This window comes from Pipistrellus kuhlii, unplaced genomic scaffold (genome assembly GCF_014108245.1).
Source record: "Pipistrellus kuhlii isolate mPipKuh1 unplaced genomic scaffold, mPipKuh1.p scaffold_m20_p_28, whole genome shotgun sequence".
In the NCBI taxonomy this organism is placed as follows: domain Eukaryota; kingdom Metazoa; phylum Chordata; class Mammalia; order Chiroptera; family Vespertilionidae; genus Pipistrellus; species Pipistrellus kuhlii.
The window spans coordinates 5,139,362-5,163,802 of NW_023425527.1; the positions used below are offsets into that span (position 1 = coordinate 5,139,362).

Here is a 24,441-nt window from a genome sequence, read left to right on the forward strand (position 1 = left end):
ACCAGAGTCAGATTTCTGACTTCTAGAAACTGTTAGATAATGTGTCCAGCTGGTGTGGCTCAGTGGTTGAGCATTGACCAGGAGGTCATGGTTTGATTCCTAGTCAGGGCACATGCTGAGTTGCAGGCTTGTTCCCCAGTGTGGGGCTTGCCAGAGGCAGCTGAACAATGAAGCTCTCTAATCACCGATGCTTCTATCTTTCTCTCCCTCTCCCTTCCTTTCTGAAATCAATAAGAATATATTTAAAAGAATACATATGTGTGTTGTTTTAAGCTGCTAGATTGCTCATAATTTGTTATGGAGGCAACAGGAAATGAAAACAGGGCTCCTTCCTGCAACTTGACACTGTTTTTAAGAATCCTAACCCAGTTTTGCCAGCAGCCCTGGGCAGCCTCAGCTGAGAGATATCCCAGGAACATTCGGTCCCTGGCTCTGGTATTGCCAGCTCCCAGTCCCGTCTGTGCTCAAGTGTGGCTCGCTTGACGTGGCCCCCTGGGCAGCAGAGGGGAACTGCTGTAGCACCTGGTGGGGCCTCTGGTGTCATCAGTGAAGACCCAGGTCAGGTATTATCTTCATCCTCAGACCGAAGGAACTGAGCCCAGAGAGGGGGAGGGTCTCATCCATGGTCAGGCAGCTCCTGAGGGAAGAAGACTGGCTCTGAAGTCCTGACGCAGGGGGTTTTCAATAGGTCACATTGGGGAATACATTTCCATTGCGTTAGTGGGTTGGGAAGGAGAGAAAAGAGAGAGAAAGAGAAAGAGAGAGAGAGAGATAGAGAGAGATAGAGAGAGTGAGAGAGAGAGAGAGTGCGAGCGAGCGCGCGCTTGGGTGGCAGAGCAGGGATCTGAGCCTGGTTCTTCCTGGGCATTGGGGGAGACTTGGACTTGGGAGTGGATGGGGGAAGGGACTGTCCCTATGGAATTAGCATGTGGCTTGAGCACAAGGATTCTGCCTGAACAGCAAGCTCTCGTTGCCACCCAGGGCTGGAAAGGGCAGCCCCCTGCAGCCTACAGGCCCTCCCTGCCTCCTTTCCCATCTGGACAGCCTCTGAGGATTTGGGAGGAGGGAGGCCGAATGCAAATGTGACCCCCACAGGGACAAGCAGGTCTTGTGGTGGGTGAAGAGCTGAGGTGCAGAGAGGGCCTGGTGTGTGGGAGGGAGGCCACACCGGGCCTGTGTGCAGCCCAAGTTCACTGATGGGTCAGGAGTCAGGACGGAAGGTGGAGAGCAGATGGTGTGAAGGCCTCCTCTGTGGTTTTTGTGTCTGGGCAGGTTCTCGTGGGTCAGGGCATGGCATTCAGACCCTGGGTCGTGAAGTCATGTATTGTACAAGGTCACCATCAGTAGTTGTTAAAGGTTAGAATAGAACAGGTTTTGTAAAGGTAAGTGTCGCTGCACAAAACTTGACAGAACCTGTGGTCTTTGGCCTGGGAGGTCTGGCCCTTTCCTGGGTGTTCGGGGAGAGAGACCGCAGGGTGGGAAGAGGCAGACACCGGGGAGCCACTTCCACAAGACCAGCTTTTAATATGACCGTGACCGGGAAGCACGAATAAATAAACGCCAGAGAAAATGGGAAAACCAAACCAAACTCCGAACAGCAAACCCAAAGGTCAGAAAACAAAACCAAACGGACCTCCGACAGACAGTAAACCCCCCAAAGACAGAACCGGACTGTACAAGCCATGTCACAGGGAGGGCAGAACGCGTGGGGGCCACGGACACGGGCTGGAGTCACCAGGCCACAGGCCTCCGTCACAGGCGCTGGGGTGGGAGGGGCTCGGCCCGGTTCCCCGGAGGTAAGGGGGTCGGATGGGGCGGGAAGGGGACTGTGGGCAAGTTAAGGACCTTTCACGAACCACACAAGGACCGGACGTAGCCGACAGTTCTGCGGTTTCCCTCGGTTGTGCAGCTGCGATTCCAGCTGTGGCCTCGTGATGGCCGGGGGCTGGAACCCGTTCCCACCGCGTGGGAACCGCACGGAGGAGTGTCTCGTACACACAGACAGACGTGGAGGCGGCGCCGTGAGAAGTCTGAGCATGCAGGTGCTTTCTACATCTGGCAGTGAGATGTGATGGCAGGTTGGTCCTTGGACTGTTCCAGAATGTGTCTCATGTCTCCTAAGAGGGACGCACGGCAGGGACCGAGGACGGGTCGAGTCCCACGTGGCCGCGGCGAGGTTTTGGCAGAGAGTTTGCTATGTGTGCATAGGGGCTCTTGCTGCTTCCGTCATCAGGGGCCGTCCCGCCTGAGCCTGCTGTCCCCTGTCCCGGATCTTGGGCCTCGGGGTCTGCTTGGGGCTGCCGGGCGCTCCGGGGGCTGTCAGCAGGCGATCTCCTCCAAGGTCCCCAGGGCTGTCTGCAGGGGCACAGTCACAGTGTGGCTGATGGTTTCGGAGTGGTTTGGCATCGTCTCACAGGTGCTCTGGAGGGAGGGGAAGGTGGTGCTTATTTATTAATTATTTATTTAAAAATTTATTTTATTTTATTTTATTGATTTCAGAGAGGGAGGGAGAAGGAGAGAGAGAAACATCAATAGTGAGAGAGAATCGTTGATTGGCTGCCCCCTGCACAACTCACACTGGGATCAAGCCCACACCTGGGGCATGTGTCCTGACCGGGAATCGAACCATGCCCTCCTGAGCCATGCCAGCCGGGAAAGGTGGTGTTTATATTTAAAAATTCATCAGGTGCCACTGGCAGCCTTGGGGACCATGCTCCTCACTTGTGGGCTCCCTGGGGCACTGCTGCTCCTGCCCCAGGCACCCCATGCACCGTTGGCATCTCGGGCATGAGGCTGAAGGGGCTTCCCTGCCTTTGGAATCCTCGCCACTGCCCACCTGGTGCCCCCGGCGCAGGGAGAGGGCTCCCTGGTGATGGGGTATGGCTGCTCCTCCTGGAGGTCCCCTGATGTGCCACCTGAAGCTACATCTGAGTGACGTATGGCTTTGGGCTGGAGAGCCCATCCTACCCTGGGCCTCAGGGGCCTCCTCTGGGGCCTCGCTGGGGTGAGGAGGTACAGCCTGGGGCTAGGCCCGGGGCAGGGGGTGATGGATCCCTGAAGCCGAGCTCTGAGGGCGGAGGCTCGAAGGCCAGAACCAGAGCTGGTCACAGCACCCAAAGGACATTCAGGGTTAGACAGCACACAGGGAACAGTCATCCTGGGTCCTTGAGCAGGGTGTGGCCGAGAGGCCCCGGATCTCCCAGGAAACCCTGTGCTGCTTCGGGTGGGAGGCCAGGAGGGCTGGGAGCAGAGATCGGCCAGGAGGCCATCTAAGAATTTGGAGAGACTCGATGAGGACCGCACTGCAGGAGGGGGAAGGATAGAGGGGGAACCTATGACTGAGACATTTCGAAGGCAGGAAGGAAGTGAGGGACCTGAACTTGCTGAGCTCTTACTATAAGCGAGGCATGCTGCCCGGCCAGTGTGACTCAGTGGTTGAGCATTGACCTATAAACCAGGAGGTCAAGGTTCGATTTCCCAGCCAAGGCACATGGTTGGGTTGTGGTAGTTGGATCCCCAGTAGGGGGTGTGCAGGAGGCAGCAGATCAATGGTCCTCTCTCATCATTGATGTTTTTTTCCCCTCTCTCTCCTTCTCCCTTTCCTCACTGAAATAAATAAAAGTATATTTAAAAAAACCCCACTAGGCATGCTGATTGTTTCATAGGCTGGTCTCCCTCCTCTGAACGACACCCCTTCACACCTGCCTAACCCGCTACCATCCCTGGTCCCTGGGAAGAGGCAGATGCTCAGGGAGACAGATACTTGTCCCCAGGCACCCAGCTCAGAAGCAGGACCTGGGACCCAGCCAGGCTGGCTCCATCCAGAGCCTGGGTCCCTTCCGCTCTGCCCCTCCTGCTCTGGCCCCATAGCTGGCTTCGCGTCGCCTGTACAGACCAGAGGAGCACATCGACCTCCGACCCACACTGCTCTCACCACGTTCTCGTCATGGCTCCCTTCGTCCTCTTCTTTGCCCAGCAGGTCTAATAGCTTCTCTTTGATCAGCTGTAAGAGAGGCCGGAAGCGAGTGGTCAGGCTGCGGGGAGGGGCAAAGGCAAAGAGGCCTCCCTGTCTTGGGTTCCTCAGGGGGATCACAGCGGCAGCAGCTGCCTGGGCTGTGGCCAGACAAACGTGGCAGGACCCGCCGGGCGTGCCTCTGCCCCATCTCTGGGCTGCCAAGTGATTCTGGCGCAGGGGCTAGCGCCTGGCAGAGGTCACAGGAGGGCCCTGTCGCAGTGTGGACCGCCTTCTCCTGTGGACGGACAGTGTGGGGCAGCAGCACGTGCTGACGTGGCTGGCTCCCCCTCTGCCCTCAGGAGCATCCTGGGCCTCTTTCCGAGCCTGGGTCTGGGGATAAGATTGCTAATTACTTTCTAGGCCCCTCAGCCCCACAGTTCATAAGATCAGGGCACACTCGAGTCCATGACATTTTATTCTTAGCAGCGGAGGGTAGTTATCAAATGTTATCCAGTGTGATTCAATTTCCCTAACTTTGTACAGCTTCTCATAAAATTAAGAACAAACAGGAATAAAATCTGGCCATGGGGTGTGGGTTTGGCATGTGGAACAAGGTTTCCCGGCTGAAAGGCAGGGCAGGACGCTGGGAACCCTGGCCACAGGGCCCTCCCGCCCACACAGTGAGAACCTTTGGCCACGGCCAGCCCTCTCTGGGGGCAGACCCTGCTCACCCACACTGTGTGCTGGGCCCAGACCCGGTGCCCCTGGGGCCTGAGGACCTGGGCGTGCCCACGGGGATCTGGAGCCCTGCAGCCAGCTGGGTCTGGGGAAATGGGTGGGAAGGCTGACGAGCACCAGGAGCTCCCAATCCTGAAGCCGCTGTCCGCTGTTTGGGAAGCTCTCAGACGCCCTGTCCCTGCTGCCCCTGAGAGAGACATCTCCACGGACCATTAGCAGCCAGAGGCATTGGGTGTGGCCTTGCTCGTCTCAGGACCAAGGAGGGAAATGCTCCTTACCGCAGTCTCCCTGAACCATGAAGGTACCACTCAGGTCACCAGCCACCCAGAGGGCAGGTGTGTGTGTGAGTAGTATGTGTATGAGTGTGGTGATATAAGGGTGTGTGTCTGAGTGTGGTGTATGGTGTGTGTGTGCATTTGTGAGTAATGTGTGTGGTATAAGTGTGTGTGAGTGTATGATATGTGTGTGTATTTGTGAGTAATGTGTAAGTGTGGTATAAGTGTGTTTGTGGTGCGTGGTGTGTATGTATGCATCTTCAGGCTAGCTGCGAGAGGGGCTCAGAGCTGGCCTCAGCCTGGTCTCATCTCCCTTCTCTCCCTCCCTGCTTGTGTAGACAGCCCATTGCTTTTTCTCTACCGGACTGTGGCTTCCCCTCCCTCACTTTCATCCTCCCTGATACCTAGGGCTTGGTGACAGACAATAGCCATGGACAGGAGGAGGGTGCAGGCTCTGATGGAGATGTAGTGCTTTGGCTCTGGGCACTGGGGCAGAATGAGGGCACTCGCATGTGGTCATTTCCCCAGGAGGGATCCCAAATCTTACCTCATAAATGTAATCAAAGAGCTCTAGTATTGTGAGGATACTAGCACCAATGAACAACCCCATCTGGCCACCAATGTCACCTGGAGAGAGACAGAAAAACACCAGAGGTTTGGTTTCATTCACAGTGCTTCCAGGAAGGGTGAACAGACTCGGAACTCGGAACCCAGACCTTCTGAGGGAAGTGGGGGCTTGTCACCGGAAGGCAGGCCTTTGACAAGTCCCGCCCTCGATGCAGAGCTCTGAGAGCTGATGCGTGCAGCACCTACCCTGTTTCCCCGAAAATAAGACAGTGTCTTATGTTAATTTTTGCTCCCAAAGATGCGCTAGGTCTTATTTTCAGGGGATGTCTTATTTTTCCATGAAGAAGAATACGGCACACATTGTTAAAGGAAATTTATTACCTGTATACCGTACGGTAGTACAGTAGTTGTCAACACAAACCAGACAAACTGTGAATCCTACAGTATCAAGAATTTACTCATTTATTCAATGACAATCATGTCATCATCTTCTGGAACATCATCATAACAATCCAATTGCTGAATTTCCTGGTGAATTTCTTGTGACTCCATTTCTTTCAGAATCAATGGACCAAATCTCTCATGTTTAGCAATAGCATTCTGAGACAGAGCCTAGGGGGGGGGGGCTTATTTTTGGGGGGATGCCTTATATTTCACTCAGAAGGAAACCTGTAAGTAGGTCTTAGTTTTGGAGGATGTTTTATTTTCGGGGAAATGAGGTAGTGAGGATGCGAACTAACCCGAATGCTTTTTGGAGGTTCCAGAATAGATCTCATAGGCTGACAGGCTTGCCAATTACATTAGAACCGCACTGACTGGGCCTTGCTTTGGCTCTGGTCTGAGAACAGAGATAAAACACGTGTGGTCCTTGACCTGGGCAAGGGCACAGTCTAGCCTGAGACACAAGTGTCAGGTGCCCTGAGTGGGGGTCTTGGTAGCGGTGTCACAAGCGGCCTCCTCGCCCATGCCTTTAATCATGACATGACCGTTAGGGTCACCTTGGGGCTCCTCTCACTCTTGGGATGAGGCCCTTGGAGGCATCTTGCATCTCCCTTACCCAAAGGTAAATGTTCAATTTTGTCTCTTCCTAGAGCAGAGGTTCCTACCCTGGGGTGGAGGGGCCCCTTGACCAAAGTTATTCTGGACTGGTCTTCAGACCCCTCCACCCCCAACCCCCCTCCTCCCCGACCCGGCATCAAACTCCTGGGAGTCTTGTAGTCAGTGTAGATGCCTGGACCTACCCCAGGCTACATATCAGATCTGGGGCCGGGGTCTGGAGGTCAGGATTTGTACGTTTCCCAGGGGGTCCTCTGGCCCACCAGAGTTTGATAACCCCTCTCCCGTGGGCGCTTCAGATGGTAGGAGATCCTCCGAAATGGAATGAACACACTAAGTGTGGACACCTGGCTTTTGTAGTGAGAAAGCTTATATTTGAGAGGCTATCAGCCCATTCTCTAAGGTTGTGATCCCCCAGAAGCCCGCGGGGCTTTGCCCCATTGCTCTCTGGGGCTCTGAGCTTGGAGTGGCCACCAGCTTGCTGTGAGGCTTTGATAAGCCCTGACCCTCTCAGGAGCTTTGCCTTCAAAGCACCCTTTGTGGTGGAGGCCATTGGGAGGGGGCTTGGAGGAGATGAGCTGGGAAGTCCTTCCCAGCTGGAATCTCTAAGACTGGGCTGGGGAGATGCTGGGAATGGGGGTGCTGTTGGGGTGGGCACACAGTCCTGGACACTCCAGGATGACCTCTTGGTCTGAGAACTTCCTAATGGGTGTATCTGCCCACTTCTACCCTGGTCAGAGCTGGGAGGAGCCCGACAGCCACATCCTGAACCAGTTGAGATTGTGGGGAGGGAGGTCTTCCTGGTGCTAAGGAAGGTGCTAAGCTCAGAAGGCTCCCTGCATGCCTCTCCTCCCTCATGCTCACTCTCATGCCCTCAGTGGAGGTGTATGGGCCAGTGTCCACTTATGTGTGTGCACATCAGGTGTGAGTGTGTGTTTATATGTGCGTGAAGTGTGACTGAGTGGGGGGGTATGTGCCAGGGTCCGGTGAGTGTGCAGTGTCTGGATAGAAATAGGCAGTACATCTGGCTGTTGGTGGCTTTATGTAGGTGGTGATCTAGGTCTAAGGTAGGTACACAGAAAGTGTCTAAGCGTGTGAGTGGCCCTGTGTTTGAGTGTGAGCACAAGTGAGCATGTGCAGGTGTGGGTGTGTTTGTGAGCATGGGCAGTTGTAGGCAAGAATGTGAGTGCAGGCATGCAGTGCGTGTGCACGTGGATCTGTGCAGGCGCACGCCTGTTTGTGTGGCTCTCCATGGAGTATGTGTGGCCACGGGGTGCAGTGGGCACTGAGGTGAGGGTGGGACCATGTGGCAGTGAGAGGGGGGCCTGACAGCCTGTGGCTGACGGTTCCCAGCGGCACACGCTCTCTTCACGAGGCTGCAGATGGCCCCATGCTTTTCTCAGCGGCGAGAGAGACTGTGAGCTTATGTGGGGATGGGGAGGAGTCATGTTCTGAGTCCATTTAGAAAATGAAGGTGGCAAGAGCAGGGGAGGAGCCTACATCTCCGGCCCAGGCTACAATTCTCTAGGCTCAGCCCCTTTGGCCACAGGGGCCTGAGAGGCCCGAGCGACAGCCACCTTAACGCAGCTGGGACCCAGCCTCCAGGGAGAGGTGCAGAAAGGCCTGATGGCGCCTGGCAACACCAACTGGGTCCTGGTCCCTGGCATGGAGACTGTCCAGGGATCAAAATGCTATTAATGGACCTTCTGTGGGCTGGGGCTTTCCAACATTTAACCATCACAGCCAACACATAGAGTGGGATTCATTAGACCCATTTTACAGATGGGGCACCTGAGGCCAGTGAGGAGAGGCCACTGGCCCACATCCTCAAGCTGGTCTTTGCTTTATACCCTCAGGTGGAAGGTGTCTCTCCCTCTCCTTGTTCCCCTCACCTGGCTCAGCTCCCAGAGGCAACAACGGCTACTTTCCCCCGCAGATCCCTTCCTGAGAGAGAGGGGGAGCTGGCAGGAGGCCCTCAGGGGCAGGTCTTCTGTCTGCCTAGGGGTCTTGTGCATGTTGTGCTGGGCGGGGGCAGGTTGAAACGAACTCCCTGCATCCATTATGAGCCTGCGGGGCCAGGCCACCTTGTGTGGGTGGCAGTCAGGTCTGTAGATACCTGGGGACAACTGGCCCTTCTGTGTTTGACAAAGGACCCAGCGCAGGGGGAGCCACCCTCCCTTCCCAATGCAGCAGCACTGCTTTCCAGGGGGGCTCCACTGGGGACCCTCACTGTGTCCATCACCTGGGGACCCTCCACGCTGAGTCTTCCCAGCATCTGACAGCTCTTTCTTCCTGCCCCACCCCGAGACTCTGACAGCAACCTGGGGGCGGAGAGCCATGCAATCCAAGAGGGCAGCTCTCGAAAGGCCCTGAGAGATTCTCAGCCCACCCCCTCCCTGTGTTGATGGGGAAACTGAGGCAGAGACTGCAGCATGAACTGGCCTAGAACCTCCACCACTCTGGAGGTCTTGGTGTTCTGGGACAGGAGCCGTACAAGGATGGAGGGAACAATGAGCGGGCACAGAGCTAGACTTGTCAGGAGGCACACAGATCGACCTGCCCGCCTGCTGCCCACCTGCCACCCCCTCCCTCCCTCTCACCTTCTATATGATGTGGAAATGTGTGCAACAGACGCTTCGACTTACCAAGTAAGGCAGCAACTTCATACGCCTTCTTTTGTTCAATTGTCTCGTAATTGAGAGCTTCAAAAAATATATCCAGAACGAGGATGTTCTCTCTGCAGAGGGAACGTTCAGTACATACATGGTGGATCTGTCAGGATCCACAGTGATCACCTAACAGCTTTCCCCTGGACAGATGGAGAAACTGAGGCCCGGGAAGTGCCACAACCGGCACAACGCTCGAGCTGGTTAGCGGCAGAGCTGGGCCTTGAAACCAAGAGCCGTGATTCCACCCCGTGCTCGTCACAGGCCTGGGAGCTGAAGCTGGAGGCTCCTGTCAGCGGTCCCCCTCTGCCCCGAGTTCTCCTCCCCCCTCCCCCCACTCTGCATGCTGCCTTGCCTCCCGGTTATCCAGCCCCCAAGGGGTCTGCCCGGGGCCTTCCCTGCAGGTGAGCTCAGGACTCTTTTGACAAGGCTTGCCTGCCCAGCTGACCTCCCCTCCCACTCCTGAAAGTCCCTGAGCTCCTACTGGGATTTACAACAAGCTTTTAGTCCGAGGTCCCACCCTGGCATTATCAAGTCAGGTGCCAGAACCGGAGAGGCTTTTTAGGGCACAAACCTACATGTGTGGGCGGGGCAGCTCTGGCAGGAGCACCTCCGCTCCCTCTGCTCCCTCAGGCAGATGTGTTAATGAGACACATCTTGGCAGGAGGCCCCGCTGCTGCCTGCAGAATGTCTGCTCAGCAGCGGGGCCTGGCACCTCCTACGACTCCCCATCTCCTTCAGTGCCTCAATGCCCGTCCCCAACCCACTGAACAGAAGCAGCCGCTCTGTAGACATCACCCAGGAGGGGCTCTGGCGATGGTGTTGGCAGGAGGCAGTGCTGGGGAGAGGAACAAGCCCCCTCTCTCCATGCAGGGCTCTCCGAGGTTCCAAAGCAGCACCAACTCTTGCCTGGTTTATGGTGATGACCTCCTAACTGGCTCCCTTTTGCCCACCTGGCTTCCCACTCATCCTCTAAGCGGCTTGCCGAAGGGTCTCTCTAAAACTGCTAAACAAGTTCAAATTAAATAAAATTACAGTTCCGTTTCCGAGTCACTCAAGCTATGTTTATATATATATATTTAAAAAAAAATTTTTTTTTCTATTGATTTCAGAGAGGAAGGGAGTGTGAGAGAGAAACATCAATGATGACAGAGAATCATTGATTGGCTGCCTCCTGCACGCCCCCTACTGGGGATGTGCCCGCAACCAGGTTACATGCCCTTCACCGGAATCAAACTCGGGACCCTTCAGTCCCCAGGCTGACACTCTATCCACTGAGCCAAAGTGGCTAGGGCTCAAGCTATGTTTAAAATGCTCAACGCCAGCGGACTGAGGCGATGACATTGAAATGAACACCTGCACCATGAGGGACCAGTCAGGTGAAGAGTGAGAGGAAAAGCATTCTGGGAAGAGGGAACAGGATGTGCAAAGCCTGCCTGGAATACTCCTATGCATCATTTAAAAAATCTCTTGACGTGTTCCTTGGCAGCATCCCCATGCGAGGTGCAGGCAGCCACCTCCTGGATCCCGGGGGCTGGGATCAGCCTTTGTCGCATTCAGTTGCCTGCTTGTCGCCCTGCAGGACTCTAAGCACCTTAAGGGCAGGGACTGCGTTTTGATTATCTTTGTCTTCCTAGTCTGAGTGCTGAGCACAGAGCTTGCCACACAGCAGGTGCTCAATTCGTGTCTGCCTAATGAAACGAACTGCTCCCCTTTGCCCTCTTCCTTGATGGCCCCGAATTTCCTCCTGACCCATACCACCCGCCTCCTCCCCAGTGCACATGCCCCCGCGCTTACGAGATATATTTTTCTGATTTGTTAAACTTCTTCTCGAGGTACTTGGCGGACGTCTTGCTGGGGATCTTCACCATGGAGAGCTCCTTGTTGTAGCGGGTCAGGTTGCAGGGTGTCCTGCAGAGACAGTAACTGCTGTCCTTTTCCGCCAGCAGACCTGCAGGGGAGAGGGGGGAGGAGCTTAGTCCGCTGTGGGGTCTGCGGCCTCTGGGCCAGGGCAGCAGGTCCAGCAGGAGAGAAATGAGCTGGGAAGAGGTGACCTCCCTGGTGAGGGAGGGGTGGGGGGCTGCAGAGAGAAGGGGAGCTGGGATGCTGGTCTAGGTTGAGGGTGCGGACGCTTATGAAAAAGTGCCCCCTCTTTCTGGGCTGCTCTTGGCCCTGTGTTTCTTCTGTTTCTCTCACTGTCATGTGGCCTTTTACAGACTGTTGAAAGGGCACCACTTTGGGAGAAAAGGCTCTGAGGGAGTCCTGGCCCCTTCACCTTCCCGGGCCTTCGTCTCTGCTCCTAGCCTCAGTGTTCTCATCCACAAAGTGGGCTGCCTGGCAAAGGCACATGTGGGAGACCATTGCATCTGAAGCTCGGGCTCTGCGGATTCCCTCTGGGCTGGCTCCCCATAGCCACCCCCGCCTCCTGTGCCCCCTGGGTTAGGGCACAGGCCAAGATTTGCACTCCTTTCTCTAGAGGCAAAGTCCCCACATCCAGGTTCATCTAGTCTCCCCTCCCCTCCCCTCCCCTCCCCTCCTCTCCTCTCTGTTTAAGACCCGGTGGTTAAAGACAATATTTCCCTCCCTCTTTCCTTTAACCATCTCAGTGTTTCTGGGTTTTGTTGATTCCTCATTCCAAGGAGAGACGGAGTCTGTGCACACATCGGAAGCCACTGTCTGTCCTCTCCCCAGCCCCCCTCTCGCCCCTCCAAACATGGAAGCTGTGGCAGTGTGAGTCAAGAGCTGCCCCCACTTAACTTCAGTGAGTGCAGCTGCCAAGGAACTCAAGTCCATGCACATGTAAGGTAAGTCCATGCCTTATCTCTTTTTTCTGCTTCACGTACTTGGGTTCAACTGCTTTGAAATAACCTTGGTGGCCTAGCTGTGTGAGCTACCATCGTGTGTGTGTGTGTGTGTGTGTGTGTGTGTGTGTGTGTGTACTATCACACTCCTCTGTGTCCCCCACACCTGTCATGCATCCTCTCTCATCTCTGCCCCTCTCTGCATTCCTCAGTACCCCCACCCTCTGACATTCACTGTTCTCTGTCCACCCCTCTGCCTCCTTTCTCTCCCCTGTGCCCTTCCCAGCCCTAATCCACTTGCATCAATTCCCTCGCACCCTGCTCTCCACCTCTCTCTCCTGCAGTCCTTCCACTCTGTCCAGCCTCTCTCCTCACCCTTACCCATGCCCCCTCCCACCCAATCTCTCTCCTACACCCAGGAGATCCCCATCTCAGCCCTCCCCAGCATTCCACGTGCCCCCAGTACTGACCCAGCGCAGGCTCTGCACACTCCTTGTGCTGCTCGGGGGTACAGAAAGGCGCGTCCCCTGCGAAGAAGAAACACCGGGAGGTACAAAGGCCGCAACACCTCCCCTCCCGGGGCTGGGCAGGCAGCGCCCCCCTTACAGGCAGGGGCAGCCCCTGGGCAGTGCAAAGGAGCCCTGGACCAGGGCAGCCTGGGAGCATTGGGGGCAGTGCACCCAGAGCCAGAAGACGGGGTTCCCATCTGCCCTGTGACCGTGGATAGAGGGTAGGGGGACCCTCCCAGATGGCTGCACGGGTGATGGGTGATGGGTGAGGAAACCTTGCTGGCTGATCTGCTAGTTGGGGGAGGCACCTCCTAAGTCCTGGGCATGGGCCATTTCCTCCTGAAGGGGAAGTACTGCATCCTGCCTTCCCAGGGCACCGGAGCGGCAGTGATGGAGGAGGGCTCTTCCCACCACACACCGCGCTGGGAGAAGGGCTGCTTTGTAAGCGCCTCTTTGCTGGGCTCTGCATTCCCACCAGCAATTGAGAGGCTAGTACCCGGGTCCTGGGTGGAATGATTGAACTTCCACTGCTTGCTTTCAGCTCAGGTTCCATGAGGCAGCCTCACAGTCTGAGCAGCAGGCAGGTAACACCAACTACGGCTCAGCTGTCCTTCCTGGCAAATCTCTGTAGAAGTCCAAGCTCCACTGTTTCCTCTTTTACCAAGTGCTACAGTGAATGTCCACCTCGAAGTCTTTCCTCACTATTTCCCAAGACACCCTTTTCTTGAGCTGAGGGGCTATTATGCTCCCTCCTTTCTAATAATCATATCACCTGAGGATATTTTCCCACTGTTTTTTAGAGAGAGTAGAAGAGAGAGGGAAGGATAGAGAGAAATAGTGATGTGAGAGAAACACATTGATTGGTTGCTTCCTGCAAGCGTCTCAACCAGGGAGGAGCCTGCAACCAAGGTACATGCCCTTGACTGGAATCTATCCACAGAGCCAAACCAGCTAAAACTCTGATAATAATAATTTAATGGGTAGTTTTCCTTTTTGCTTTGTCTTCTAGGCAGAGGAAATTTTATTTTTTTAATTTATCTCTAAAATTTTTTTATTTATTGATTTTTAGAGAGAGTTCTACTTACTGATACAGTCATTGGTTGATTCCTATATGTGCCCTGACCAGGGATCAAACCCACAACCTTGGCATATTGGGACGGTGCTCTAACCAACTGAGGTGCTCTAACCAAATAACACCCCTCTGGCCAGGGCCTTAGAGACAATTTTAAAGATCAATAATTCTAACCTTAGATTATAAATAAATTACTGATTATTAATAAAAATATTTCAGAAGTTAGCTGTGAGGATGTTCATTTCAGCATTGGTTATATTAGAAAACAATTGGTAATGAACTAAATGCCCAATATAAGGATTTCGTTAAATATACTTAAGTAAAGCATGCTATAAACATGAAATAGCAGCTGATAAATATTTGAGCAAAATTCCTGGCACATAGTAGGTCTTTAGTCCACAAGACTTTTGTTTTTATTTTTAATATATTTTATTAATTTTTCACAGAGAGGAAGGGAGAGAGATAGAGAGCTAGAAACGTCGATGAGAGCCGGGACCGGTTTGGCTCAATGGATAGAGCGTCGGCTTGGGGACTGAAGGGTCCCAGGTTCGATTCCAGTCAAGGGCATGTACCTTGGTTGCGGGCATATCCCCAGTAGGAGGTGTGCAAGAGGCAGCTGATCGATGACTCTCTCTCATCGATGTTTCTAACTCTGTATCTCTCTCCCTTCCTCTCTGTACAAAATCAATAAAAATATATTAAAAACAAAACAAAACAAACAAACAAACAAAAAAACGTCGATGAGAGAGAAACATCAACCAGTTGCCTCCTGCACACCCCCTACCAGGGATGTGCCCGCAAGCCCTTGACCAGAATCGAACCCGGGACCTTTCAGTCCGCAGACCGACGCTCTACCACTGAGCCAAACCGGCTTCGGCTAGTCCACAGGACTTTTGGTTTCTCCTCCCATATGCTAACAACACTGCCTTCTGCAGTTTAAAAAGTATTTTTATGTCTTAGCCTAGTTTTTTTTTTTTTTTTTTTTTTTTCTTTAAAGATAATAAAGCTGAATGGAGAGGTTTAGAAACTTGGGCCAGGACACAAAGCAGGTGAGTGGAGGAACCTGAGTTGGAAGCCAAGGCTCCCAGCCCCAGTCATCCTCCCTGTCCTCATCAGCCCCACTCCCTCTGCAAGGCCACCTCTGACAAGCTGACCGCCTCTGATGCGATGGCCACATGCGCTGTAAGTCTGACACCAGACATGTCAGCACCAGCATTCCCAGGAGGGCTGCTGGGCTTTCGCCTCATTTGGAAGAGTGCTGGACTTTTGGGTCAGGAAGGGAAATATCTGGATGAAAGCAACACACATCTGGCGGTGTGGACGTGGACCACACACCAGGAAGCAGCGACTGCAAGCCTCCGAATATCTGGACACAGCAAACAGTTAGCAAACATCTCGAACACTGGGAGGAATGTTCTCCAAACTTCTGGATGCTTCAGGGCACCAGGGTGCTGCCTCAGCTGCTAGAGTGGGTTTCTGCCTGCCCTCTAAATGTCTGGGCACCACATAACACCCCTTTGGATGCTCGTGGAGGGGGGGGAAGTGTTTCCCATTAGAGTGAGAAATGCAAAGAAGGCCCCAGGCGGTCCCCTGTGGCAGCCCTTCCCCTGGCACGGACCTGGCATGTGTACCATGCGGCAGTTGCAATTTTCCACGATGTAGCGGGTCTCACAGTCGATCCTACAGGCGGTGATGCTGTAAACAGGAAAGAAGTCGAGTCCCATCTCTGAGGATCGGCACTCACCCCACGGAGGCGGCAGGTATGTGAGCTGCAAGACAGGAAGAAGGGGCAGCAGTCAGCCTTGATGGGCTCAGTGCCTCATTCATTCATTTACTCAATCAACCAACGATCATTGAGCAACTAATTCATGACAATCTGGACTCCAATGACCTCACATGCCTTCAACATCTGGCTCTAACATTAGTTTTCTTATCTCCTCTCTTGTGAACCTTCCCAGGAATGCGGATCTTCACAGAGCCTTCTTTCCTTCCTTCCTTCCTTCCTTCCTTCCTTCCTTCCTTCCTTCCTTCCTTCCTTCCTTCCTTCCTTCCTTCCTTCTTTCCTTCCTTCCTTCCTTCCTTCCTTCCTTCCTTCCTTCCTTCCTTCCTTCCTTCCTTCCTTCCTTCCTTCCTTCCTTTCAAATTATTTCTTTATTGATTTCAAAGAGGAAGGGAGAAGGAAGGAGAGATAGAAACATCAATGATGAGAGAGAATCATTGGCCGGCTGCCTCCTGCACCCCCCCCCCCCCCCCCCCCAGTAAGGACTGAGCCCGCAGCCCAGGCATGTGCCTTTGGTTGGAATCGAACTCGGGACCTCCCAGTCTGCAGGCTGATGCTCTATCCACTGAGTTAAGCCGGCCAGAGCTTCACAGAGCCTTTTTCAAATGCTGCATCTTGTCACTTCCACACTTTGTCATCTCCCTTCTCTTGGAAATTCTACCCTCCACGCTTGGGACCTGAGACCTAGACCTGGAGGAGGGGTTGGGATGCAATAGCCTTCGGCACACACCGTGCTGTTTATGACCCCTGGCCCTGGCGAGAGCATCTCTCCAGTGACAGCTGTGAACAACTCCACCAGGGAACGTGCCTCTTGTGCTCAGAGGCCCAATGACTGCAAACTGTTCTAACACCCACAGCACTTGCCTGCTAGGGATGGAGAGAGTGAAGGATGAAGGAACTAATGGTTGGTGAGCACTTACTGTGTGTTCCGCCCCAAGACAAGTCCTTTACATCTTAGAAAACATTTTAAGAATAAAAAATACAATAAAACGCACACATTTCCAGTGCACAGTTCAACAAATTCTGAAAAATCTACACACCTTTGTACCTGCCACTTCAATCAAGAATAAGACATTGTTGCCCCGGCCAGGTAGCTTTGTGGGTTAGGGCATTATTCTGATACGCCAAAGTTGTAGGTTCAATCTCTGATCAGGGCACATAGAAGAATCAACCAATGAATGCATAAATAAGTGGAACAAGAAATGGATGTATTTCTCTCTCCTTCTCTCCTCTCTCTCTCATCAATAAATTAAAAAAGATATAGGATATTTTTAATTACCTTAGAAAGTTCCTTCCTGTCCCTTTCCAATCAGCCCCCAGGAGCATGGACCATATAACATGGGCAATCGATGTTAAGGATTCTATCACCATAAGTTGGCTTTGCCTCTTCTCAAATTTCATATAGATGAAGACTTACACTATGTGCTCTTTTGTGTCTGGCTTCTTTAGCTCAACAAAATGTCTCCCACACAAAATAAACTTAAAGAAAAAGATACTGCATGAGAGAGAGAGAGAGAGAGAGAGAGAGAGAGAGAGAGAGAGAGAGAGAGAGAGAGAGAGAGAATGTTATTTTCACAGTGATAGGATCAACCATCAAGAGGACATGATAATTCTCAATATGCATTGCCTAATGATAAGTCTCAAAAATACATGAGGCCCTGGCCAGTGTCTTCAAGTCTGTGTTCATTTATTTTGTTCAACCCAATCTTCTGATAATCCCACAACATGGTTTTAAATTCCAGGCCATGGCATTTTTCAGTTTCAGGTTGACTTTTTAAAGAAGCTTCCATATTTTGTCCTCCCCGATCTCTCATTATTTACATCTCTTTCTGCAATTATGTAACATGCTTATCAATGTTATTTTAAATGTTGTGAAAAGGACATGGTTATTTTTTGTTGTATGCTGGACATTATAGATAACTATAGTGGCTCCAGGTCAGTTATCTTCCACTGAACAGTATTGAATGAATCGCTCTGATTTTGTTAAGGTGTTGTTTAGGCTTTGTATAAGAATGGGTATAATATTTTCATTTTCCTCTTAGTCCTGGGCTATAGCCCTTAGTCTTGGAATGTGATGTTCACTCCTAAGGTCTGACACTTCTGGGGTTTGAATGGAAAGCCTGAGATGGATGCTTATCAGGTGTAACTCGGTGGAACTTGAATGACAGTCTGTCTTCCCTGCCTTGGCAGCTGCTGAAATTACTGCCCAGCTCTTTCACCTGTACTCCTGGGCTTCTTGGCGTGTCACCCCTAGCCAAATGAAGTCCAAGGTTCAGTCTATGATTTTAGGGAAGTTTATAAAAACATGTTGGAGCTCCCCCTCTGAGGGTCCCACTTTTCTAGGGTCTTTCTTCCCCAAACATTCAACCTTTCTGGCAATCATGAACCATGAACCCTGTCTTTTAAAAAGAATCTGTTTTTATTGATTTTTTTAGAGAGAGAGAAACATCGATCTGAGAAACATTGATTGGCTGCCTTATGCACATCCCCTACTTAGGACCGAGCTTGCACACTCGGCTTGTGCTCTGACCGAGAATCAAATTGTGACCTCTTGGTGCATGGGATGATGCTCAGTCCACTCAGCCACAGCAGCCAGGCAGACTTTTGCCTTTTTTTTTTTTTTAAATATATTTTATTTATTTATTTATTTTTACAGAGAGGAAGAGAGAGGGATAGAGAGTTACAAACATTGATGAGAGAGAAACATCAATCAGCTGCCTCTTGCACATCCTGCACACCCTCTACTGGGGATGTGCCCACAACCAGGGTACATGCCCTTGACCGAAATCAAACCCAAACCCGGGACCTTTCAGTCCTCAGGCCGACACTCTATCCACTGAGCCAAAAAACGGTTTTGGCAGACTTGTGCCTTTTTAAATACAATGACTACTACTTTCTGCTTAAGCTCTACTCCAGTATTCCCTTAGAACTTGACCTACTCTCCAGGGAGAAGTCAGATAAATAAATGTGTATTCCACCCAGTGCAGGGACCCTAGCCTCAAGGGCTGCATACCCTCCAGGTCCTGCCTGCATTAGTCCCATCAAATAGCATTTTAAACAATTTTGTCCAAAGTTTATCATCCCTATTTCCAGGAGAGTTAGTCTGCTATAAGCTATTCCACCATTACTGAGAGCCCCGTCTCCACACTCATTTAACATTCACAGGACTCCTTTGAGGGAGATGTTCCTGTGCTCATTGTATTAATGAGGCACCTGAGTACCAGAAAGGTTAAGCAGCCTGTTCAAGATCACACACCTTGTCAGTGGTAGAGCCAGCATCCTGGGGATTTCTGACTCCAACCTTGCACCTGTCACACGATGCTACACTGTCTCTCCAGGAGATCGGCAGGAGAGAGAGAGAAACACACCAGGAATGCCTCTCAGAACGTTCCTTTTTTGTTTTGACCTACTGGATTCTTTCTTCTTCTTCTTTTTTTTTTTAAATGCAGGTTTGCTTTACTATCTCATCTTTCTTTGGAGTGCATAAGTTGATCAGCCTTTGCATAGATTTCCTGTAAGACTTTAGATAATTCTCTTCTCTGAACCTTAGTTTTCCCACCTGTAAGTAGAAAAGATTTAAGGATAGATATTCCATAATTAGAATGCATTAGGTCTCCTGCGCCACTCAATATTGGATCCATAAACACAATAATTGGATTTGGAAGGACCAACAGTGACTTTTGACAAAGCTGTGTGTGTGTGTGTGTGTGTGTGTGTGTGTGTGTCTAAAATGTTGACTATTGACGGGGGATGGGGCTGGGGGTTCCCTACTCATTTGTGACGAGCTGGCATGCCCCAGGGCACCTTATGTGGCCCACCAGCTCAGCCAGGTTCAGTGACCCTGAGTGGGGGTGGTAAAGGATTAGAAAAGACAGACAAGAAAGTTGGGTCTCAGTGGGATGCTATCCTCTCTAATCGAGAGAGACAGTACAATGGACTACAAGCCGTGTCTTTATTGTATAGCAGATGACACGAAGCAAAGTAAGTGCGTGGTCAAGATGTTTACAACATTCTTGTGGGTTTCGATCCCACTCAGTTACATGCACCTGAACTCTATCAAGCCCACCTCACTCAGGCATGTGGGGCCACGTGTTCAGACCATAGATTCAAGCTTACAACTACAGCTGTTGCCTATAATTGTGCTGGGAGGGCTCTGCCCTCCAGGCTGGGACTTGCACGTGGCCATGAGAGGACTGTGCTCTCTGTGTCTGAGAACAAAACCTGTCCAAACCCTATAGCCACTCTCTACACTCATTTCTTTTGCTTCCACTAAAACAGGTTCCCACAGTGGGTGGACCATGCACGGAGCTGGTGAGGCTCTGGTGATGAGCCAAGGTCTGTTCAGGATCAGCCACTTCCCTTTTTTTTTGGCGAAGGTCATGATTCAGAGCCCACGACCACCCTACTGTGGCCTCACTTGTTCCATCAGCTTTTCTGAAGCCTCACACACCACAGCGGCTGGGAAATCACAGCGTGCACAGTATCGACTCTTGCTTGTCAGTGAGTGTCTGAGAGTAGGTTGGAGTATTTGTTTATCTGGGGCCAGCAATGCTTCCGGGGGACCCTGAAGCACTGTCTTCAAATATCTGAAGGGCTGTCTCAGGGATTGGTTTCCGGGCATCCCAAGGGAAAGACAGACTCAGGAATCGTTGTAATAAGGGAAGTAGGGAGCATGATAGCATTTACTGATGCTGAAGGTACCCTGGCAGGCACATTACATGCATGACCTCATTTAATCTTAAAGAAGGAACAATTCCTGCTCAACTTTCTTAATCCAGCGCCTTAGACTGCTCGGCCACGCTACCACCTGACCTCAACTTTCTAACCTCCCAAGTGATTCCCTAATAAAAGCATCATCTTCAGAGTAAGTTCCCCATCATGAGGGGTGTTGAAGCAGAGTCTACCCAACTATAATACTTGGCTGGTTGGGAAGAGAGAGAGTCAAGCATTGAGTACCCAGGGAATGAAATGACTTCTAAAGTTGCTTCAGCCCCTTATGTTTAATCACAGACCTTAAATCTGTTAATTGATTTAAGGACTAGAGGCAGTGGAATGAGCCATAAAGGAACCCCTTCTCCCCCCCTCCCCCATTCTTTCATGAACTCTCTGTGTGACTTTGGGTCAACTTTACAGTCCCCTCCTCCCATCCCCAGCATTCAGTCTCATCTAACTAAATAAGTTCAGTGCCCAGCAGCTAGTAGGTACTCACCAAGACTGAGCTCCCATCCCCTTCCTCTAACAAAGTCTTCCATGTTTTGCCATTCATTCATTCATTCATTCATTCATTGCCCAGCTCCACCTCTGCTCTCCTCACAAGTTGGTTCTACAGATCAGCAAATCTCCGCCTTGTTTGGCATCAAGACACTTTGACTTGGGTTGATTATGAGAAGGATTCCTACTAATTCAGGCATCCAAAGTGGCACCAGGCAGGTGGATCTCAGGGTCGAGATGGGAGAGAGACCTGGGCTGGAGATGGATGTGTAGCGAGCTTCGATGCATAATGAAGCTGTGGGGAAGCTGACCAGCCCAGGGAGAGAGGGGAGACGCCCAGGATTGAGGCTTGATGGGTGCCTGCGTTTGCCTGACAGCTAGTCCCCCCCTTACCCGTGTTTTCCATTGTGCCGTGGAACTGGTTGGTGGCTTTGGATAACTGCTTACATTTATGAACTGAGCAAAGAACTCAGAACTTTTGTGACTGAATACTCTGGTGCTTGCTTTTCATTGCTCCACTGTCTTGAGGCTTCTCTCTACAGTCCTTTTCATTTTATCCCTAGAAGGTTGGCTTGCTTCCTTGGCATCCTGTGCTTGTCCTCAACCACCAGTTCTTAATCTCTCCCAGCCCACAGATCCCGAGGTAGGCCAGCAGGTGGCGCTGCAGTTAGCATTGCTGCCCAAGGCCTGTCTGCAGTCTGAGCTGCCCCAAGGGAGGAAGCCATAGGCCCTTGCCAAGCTCACTTGGCCTTTTCCTTGTGTCTGCAGCCCACTCTCAGAGGCCTCTGCTGGATGCTGCTGCTGCTGTGTGGGGTGATGCTGAGAAGATGATGAAACTGCATGACCATATATTCCTTCTGCTCCCAGAAAGGTTAGGAAAGGCATGAGGGAGCCAAGGAGAGATGGCCACCTACCTCACACGGTGACCACCTGAACCAAATCACTTTAGGCTCGGTGTCTGCCTGGCTTCCTCCTCTTCCTCACTCACCCACCTGGCCGAGAGCAGCCAGGCCAGGAGCACAGGCTCTGTGGTCAGACCCAGCTGGATTCCAATCCTGGCTCTGCCACTTGCTTAGCGGGGGGCCTGGAGCAAGTGGCTGGGCCTCTCTGAGCCCTTCTCTCTGCACGAGAATCACCTTGAGGTATTTGCTACTTCAGAGGATACTCCTTTTGAATTTGAGGTCTGTGTGACCCAGCAGTCACCCTCGGCTGACACCTTCCGGCCTCTGTTTGGTCATAGGGACAGGAGGACAGGATGTGTGAAATCAGGCCCTTGTTAAATTCCACAGGAAGCCTCTTGACTGAGGCTTGAACACATGCCAGAAAGAGCTGGAGGAGCAGTCTGCATCAGAGCAAAGCCCCCTCATCTTGCCCAGTCCTAGTCCCTCTCCCCCTTCACTCTCCTCATGTGCTTTGCTACTTTTTCCAGAATCAACACATTCTCAAGTATAATATTTTCCCAAGTGAAGGCAGTTCTAGAGGAACCGTCATGTTGGTGCCCATGGGCTCTGTATTGAGGTGGGCTCAGCACCGAATCCCATCTGAGTCCCGGACCAGCTGAGGGCTAGGTTTTCCTGTGTGATGTTGGGCATGCCACTCAACTTCTCTGGGCTTCTCTCTTCCATCTGTAAGGGGTGGGGTCCAAAAGGTACTGTGCTTTGAGAGGCCCTAGGTTCCCCTATGAGGCTCCCCCTGATATGTCTTGGGATCCCTCCTGCTCACCCCATTTTCCCACCTTCCACTGCAAGGCAAACTTCTGCCTCGCCCGACCGGCTGGACGGGAAATCAGAGCCTGTTTTTAAGCTATAATTTTCAGTTTGACGTTTTTATTGCATTCTGCCTAGTGATTTAAGCATGTTCACAAATGATTATATTGTGCTGTTTTTAAACAATGTTAAAATCAAATCAAATCCTAAAGTCAAACCCACAAAACCGTTGGTAACAGAGGCAGCAAAGGAGTCTCAGGGGAGACATGTCCTTGTAGGTTGCACGAAAATAGAGAAGCGCCCCCCCCCGCCCCCCCCGCCCCCATCTCTGCCAGGTTCAGGGAGAGTTAAACCCACAAGGTCAAAGAAGAAGAGACGACATCAGGAAGAAGCTCAAGTCATCGTAAAAGACTGAAATATGGTCTCTCTCAGTCCCTACAAGGGTCCTGAGAGAATAGGCCCCACTTGCCCCAAGACGGGCTGTGGACTGATAAAGGGCATAGATGTGATGTGGCTGGTGTATACTGACCCTTAGTGCGCACTGTGCGTGCTCTACATCCTGATCCTCACCTCAGGGGTTGGCACTTCCAGGATCTCCATTGTGTGTCTGGGAGCCTGGGGCGTTGAAGTGACTCTGGTCATGGACGAGCTGGATGGGAACCCAGCAGACTACACCTTTAATAACTACCTACATTGCCTGGATAAAAGAAAGAATCTACCATGGGAGCAGAGGGAATTACCGGGTAGGAGGAAAAGTTAGGAAAAGCTTCATGAAACTGTTTAGTCCTCATGACAACCTTGCCAGTTAAATATTATTACCCTGTTTTATTGATGAGCAAACTTTGGTAACTTGCCCAACATCACATGGCTAAGAAGCAGGAGAGGCAGGGTTCTAATCTGGTTCTGCCCGGTCGCAAGGCTCCTGACTCGGGGGCCAGGAGATGTTCTTCTTTTTTTTAAAAAAATTATTTATTGTTGAAATTTACATATGTCTCCTTCCTCCCCCCCCCCCCCCCCATCGACCTCTCCGGACCATTCCCACACCCCAGAACATTCCCCTACCCCCCTATTGTCTGTGTCCATTGGTCATGCTCACATGCATGGATACAAGCCTTTGGTTGATCTCTTACCCCAATTCCCAACCCTCCCCTGCCTTCCCTCTGAGGTTTGACAGTCTATTTGATGCTTCTATGTCTCTGGATATGTTTTTATTCATCAGTTTATGTAAATGAATGAGATTATGTGATATTTATCTTTCTCTGTCTGGCTTATTTTGCTTAGCATAATGCTCTCTAAGCCCATCCACACTGTTGCAAATATTAAGAGTTTTTTCTTTCTTTCTTTCTTTCTTTCTTTCTTTCTTTCTTTCTTTCTTTCTTCCTTCCTTCCTTTCTTCTTCTTCTTCTTCTTTTTTTTTTTTTAATAGCAGTGAAGTATTCCATTGTGTAGATGTACCACAGTTTTTTAATCCACTCATCTGCTGATGGGCATTTAGGCTGTTTCCAAATCTTAGCTTTTGTAAATTGTGCTGCTATGAACATAGGGGTGCATATATTCTTTCTGATTGCTGGGTCAAATGGGAGTTCCATTTTTAAGTTTTTGAGGAAACTCTATATTGTTTTCCACAGTGGCTGCACCAGTTTGCATTCCCACCAGCAGTGTACAAGGGTTCCTTTTTCTCCACATCCTCTACAGCACTTGTTGTTTGTTGATTTGTTGATGATAGCTATTTTGACAGGTGTAAGATGGCATCTCATTGTCGTTTTGATTTGCATCAGATAATGGGTGAATTTGAGCATGTTTTCATGTCTCTTGGCCTTCTGAATGTCCACTTAGGAAAAAATGTCTATTTGGGTCCTTTGTCCATTTTTTTGATTGGATTTTTATCTTCTTTTTGTTAAGCTGTAAGAGTTCCCTATAAATTTTGGATATTAAACCCTTATCTGATGTAACATTGGCAAATGTGTTCTCTCATGCGGTGGGCTCTCTTGTTTTGTTGACGGTTTCTCTTTCTATGCAGAAGCTTTTTATTTTGATGTATTCCCATTTGTTTATTTTCTCCTTAGTTTCCTTTGACCTAGGAGTTATATCAGTAAAGATATAGC

At 51.2% G+C, this 24,441-nt stretch overlaps 1 protein-coding gene across 3 annotated transcripts in view; it reads right to left on the minus strand.

The window, feature by feature from the left end:
* Nucleotides 1-1,504: 1,504 nt before the first annotated feature.
* Nucleotides 1,505-24,441, minus strand: part of ASIC2 (acid sensing ion channel subunit 2) — an 813,868-nt gene continuing 790,931 nt past the window's right edge. For 2 of the 3 annotated variants that reach the window (XM_036454310.2, XM_036454308.2), the window contains exons 4-10: nt 15,258-15,408; nt 12,529-12,585; nt 11,055-11,208; nt 9,237-9,328; nt 5,516-5,595; nt 3,935-4,003; nt 1,505-2,421 (exon numbers count right to left, since the gene is read on the minus strand). In XM_036454310.2, coding sequence (XP_036310203.1) covers nt 2,320-2,421; nt 3,935-4,003; nt 5,516-5,595; nt 9,237-9,328; nt 11,055-11,208; nt 12,529-12,585; nt 15,258-15,408 — 705 coding nt within the window. In that variant the 3' untranslated portion in view covers nt 1,505-2,319. The remainder of the gene's footprint in view (nt 2,422-3,934; nt 4,004-5,515; nt 5,596-9,236; nt 9,329-11,054; nt 11,209-12,528; nt 12,586-15,257; nt 15,409-24,441) is intronic. The other variant, XM_045587366.1, reaches the window with a different exon arrangement.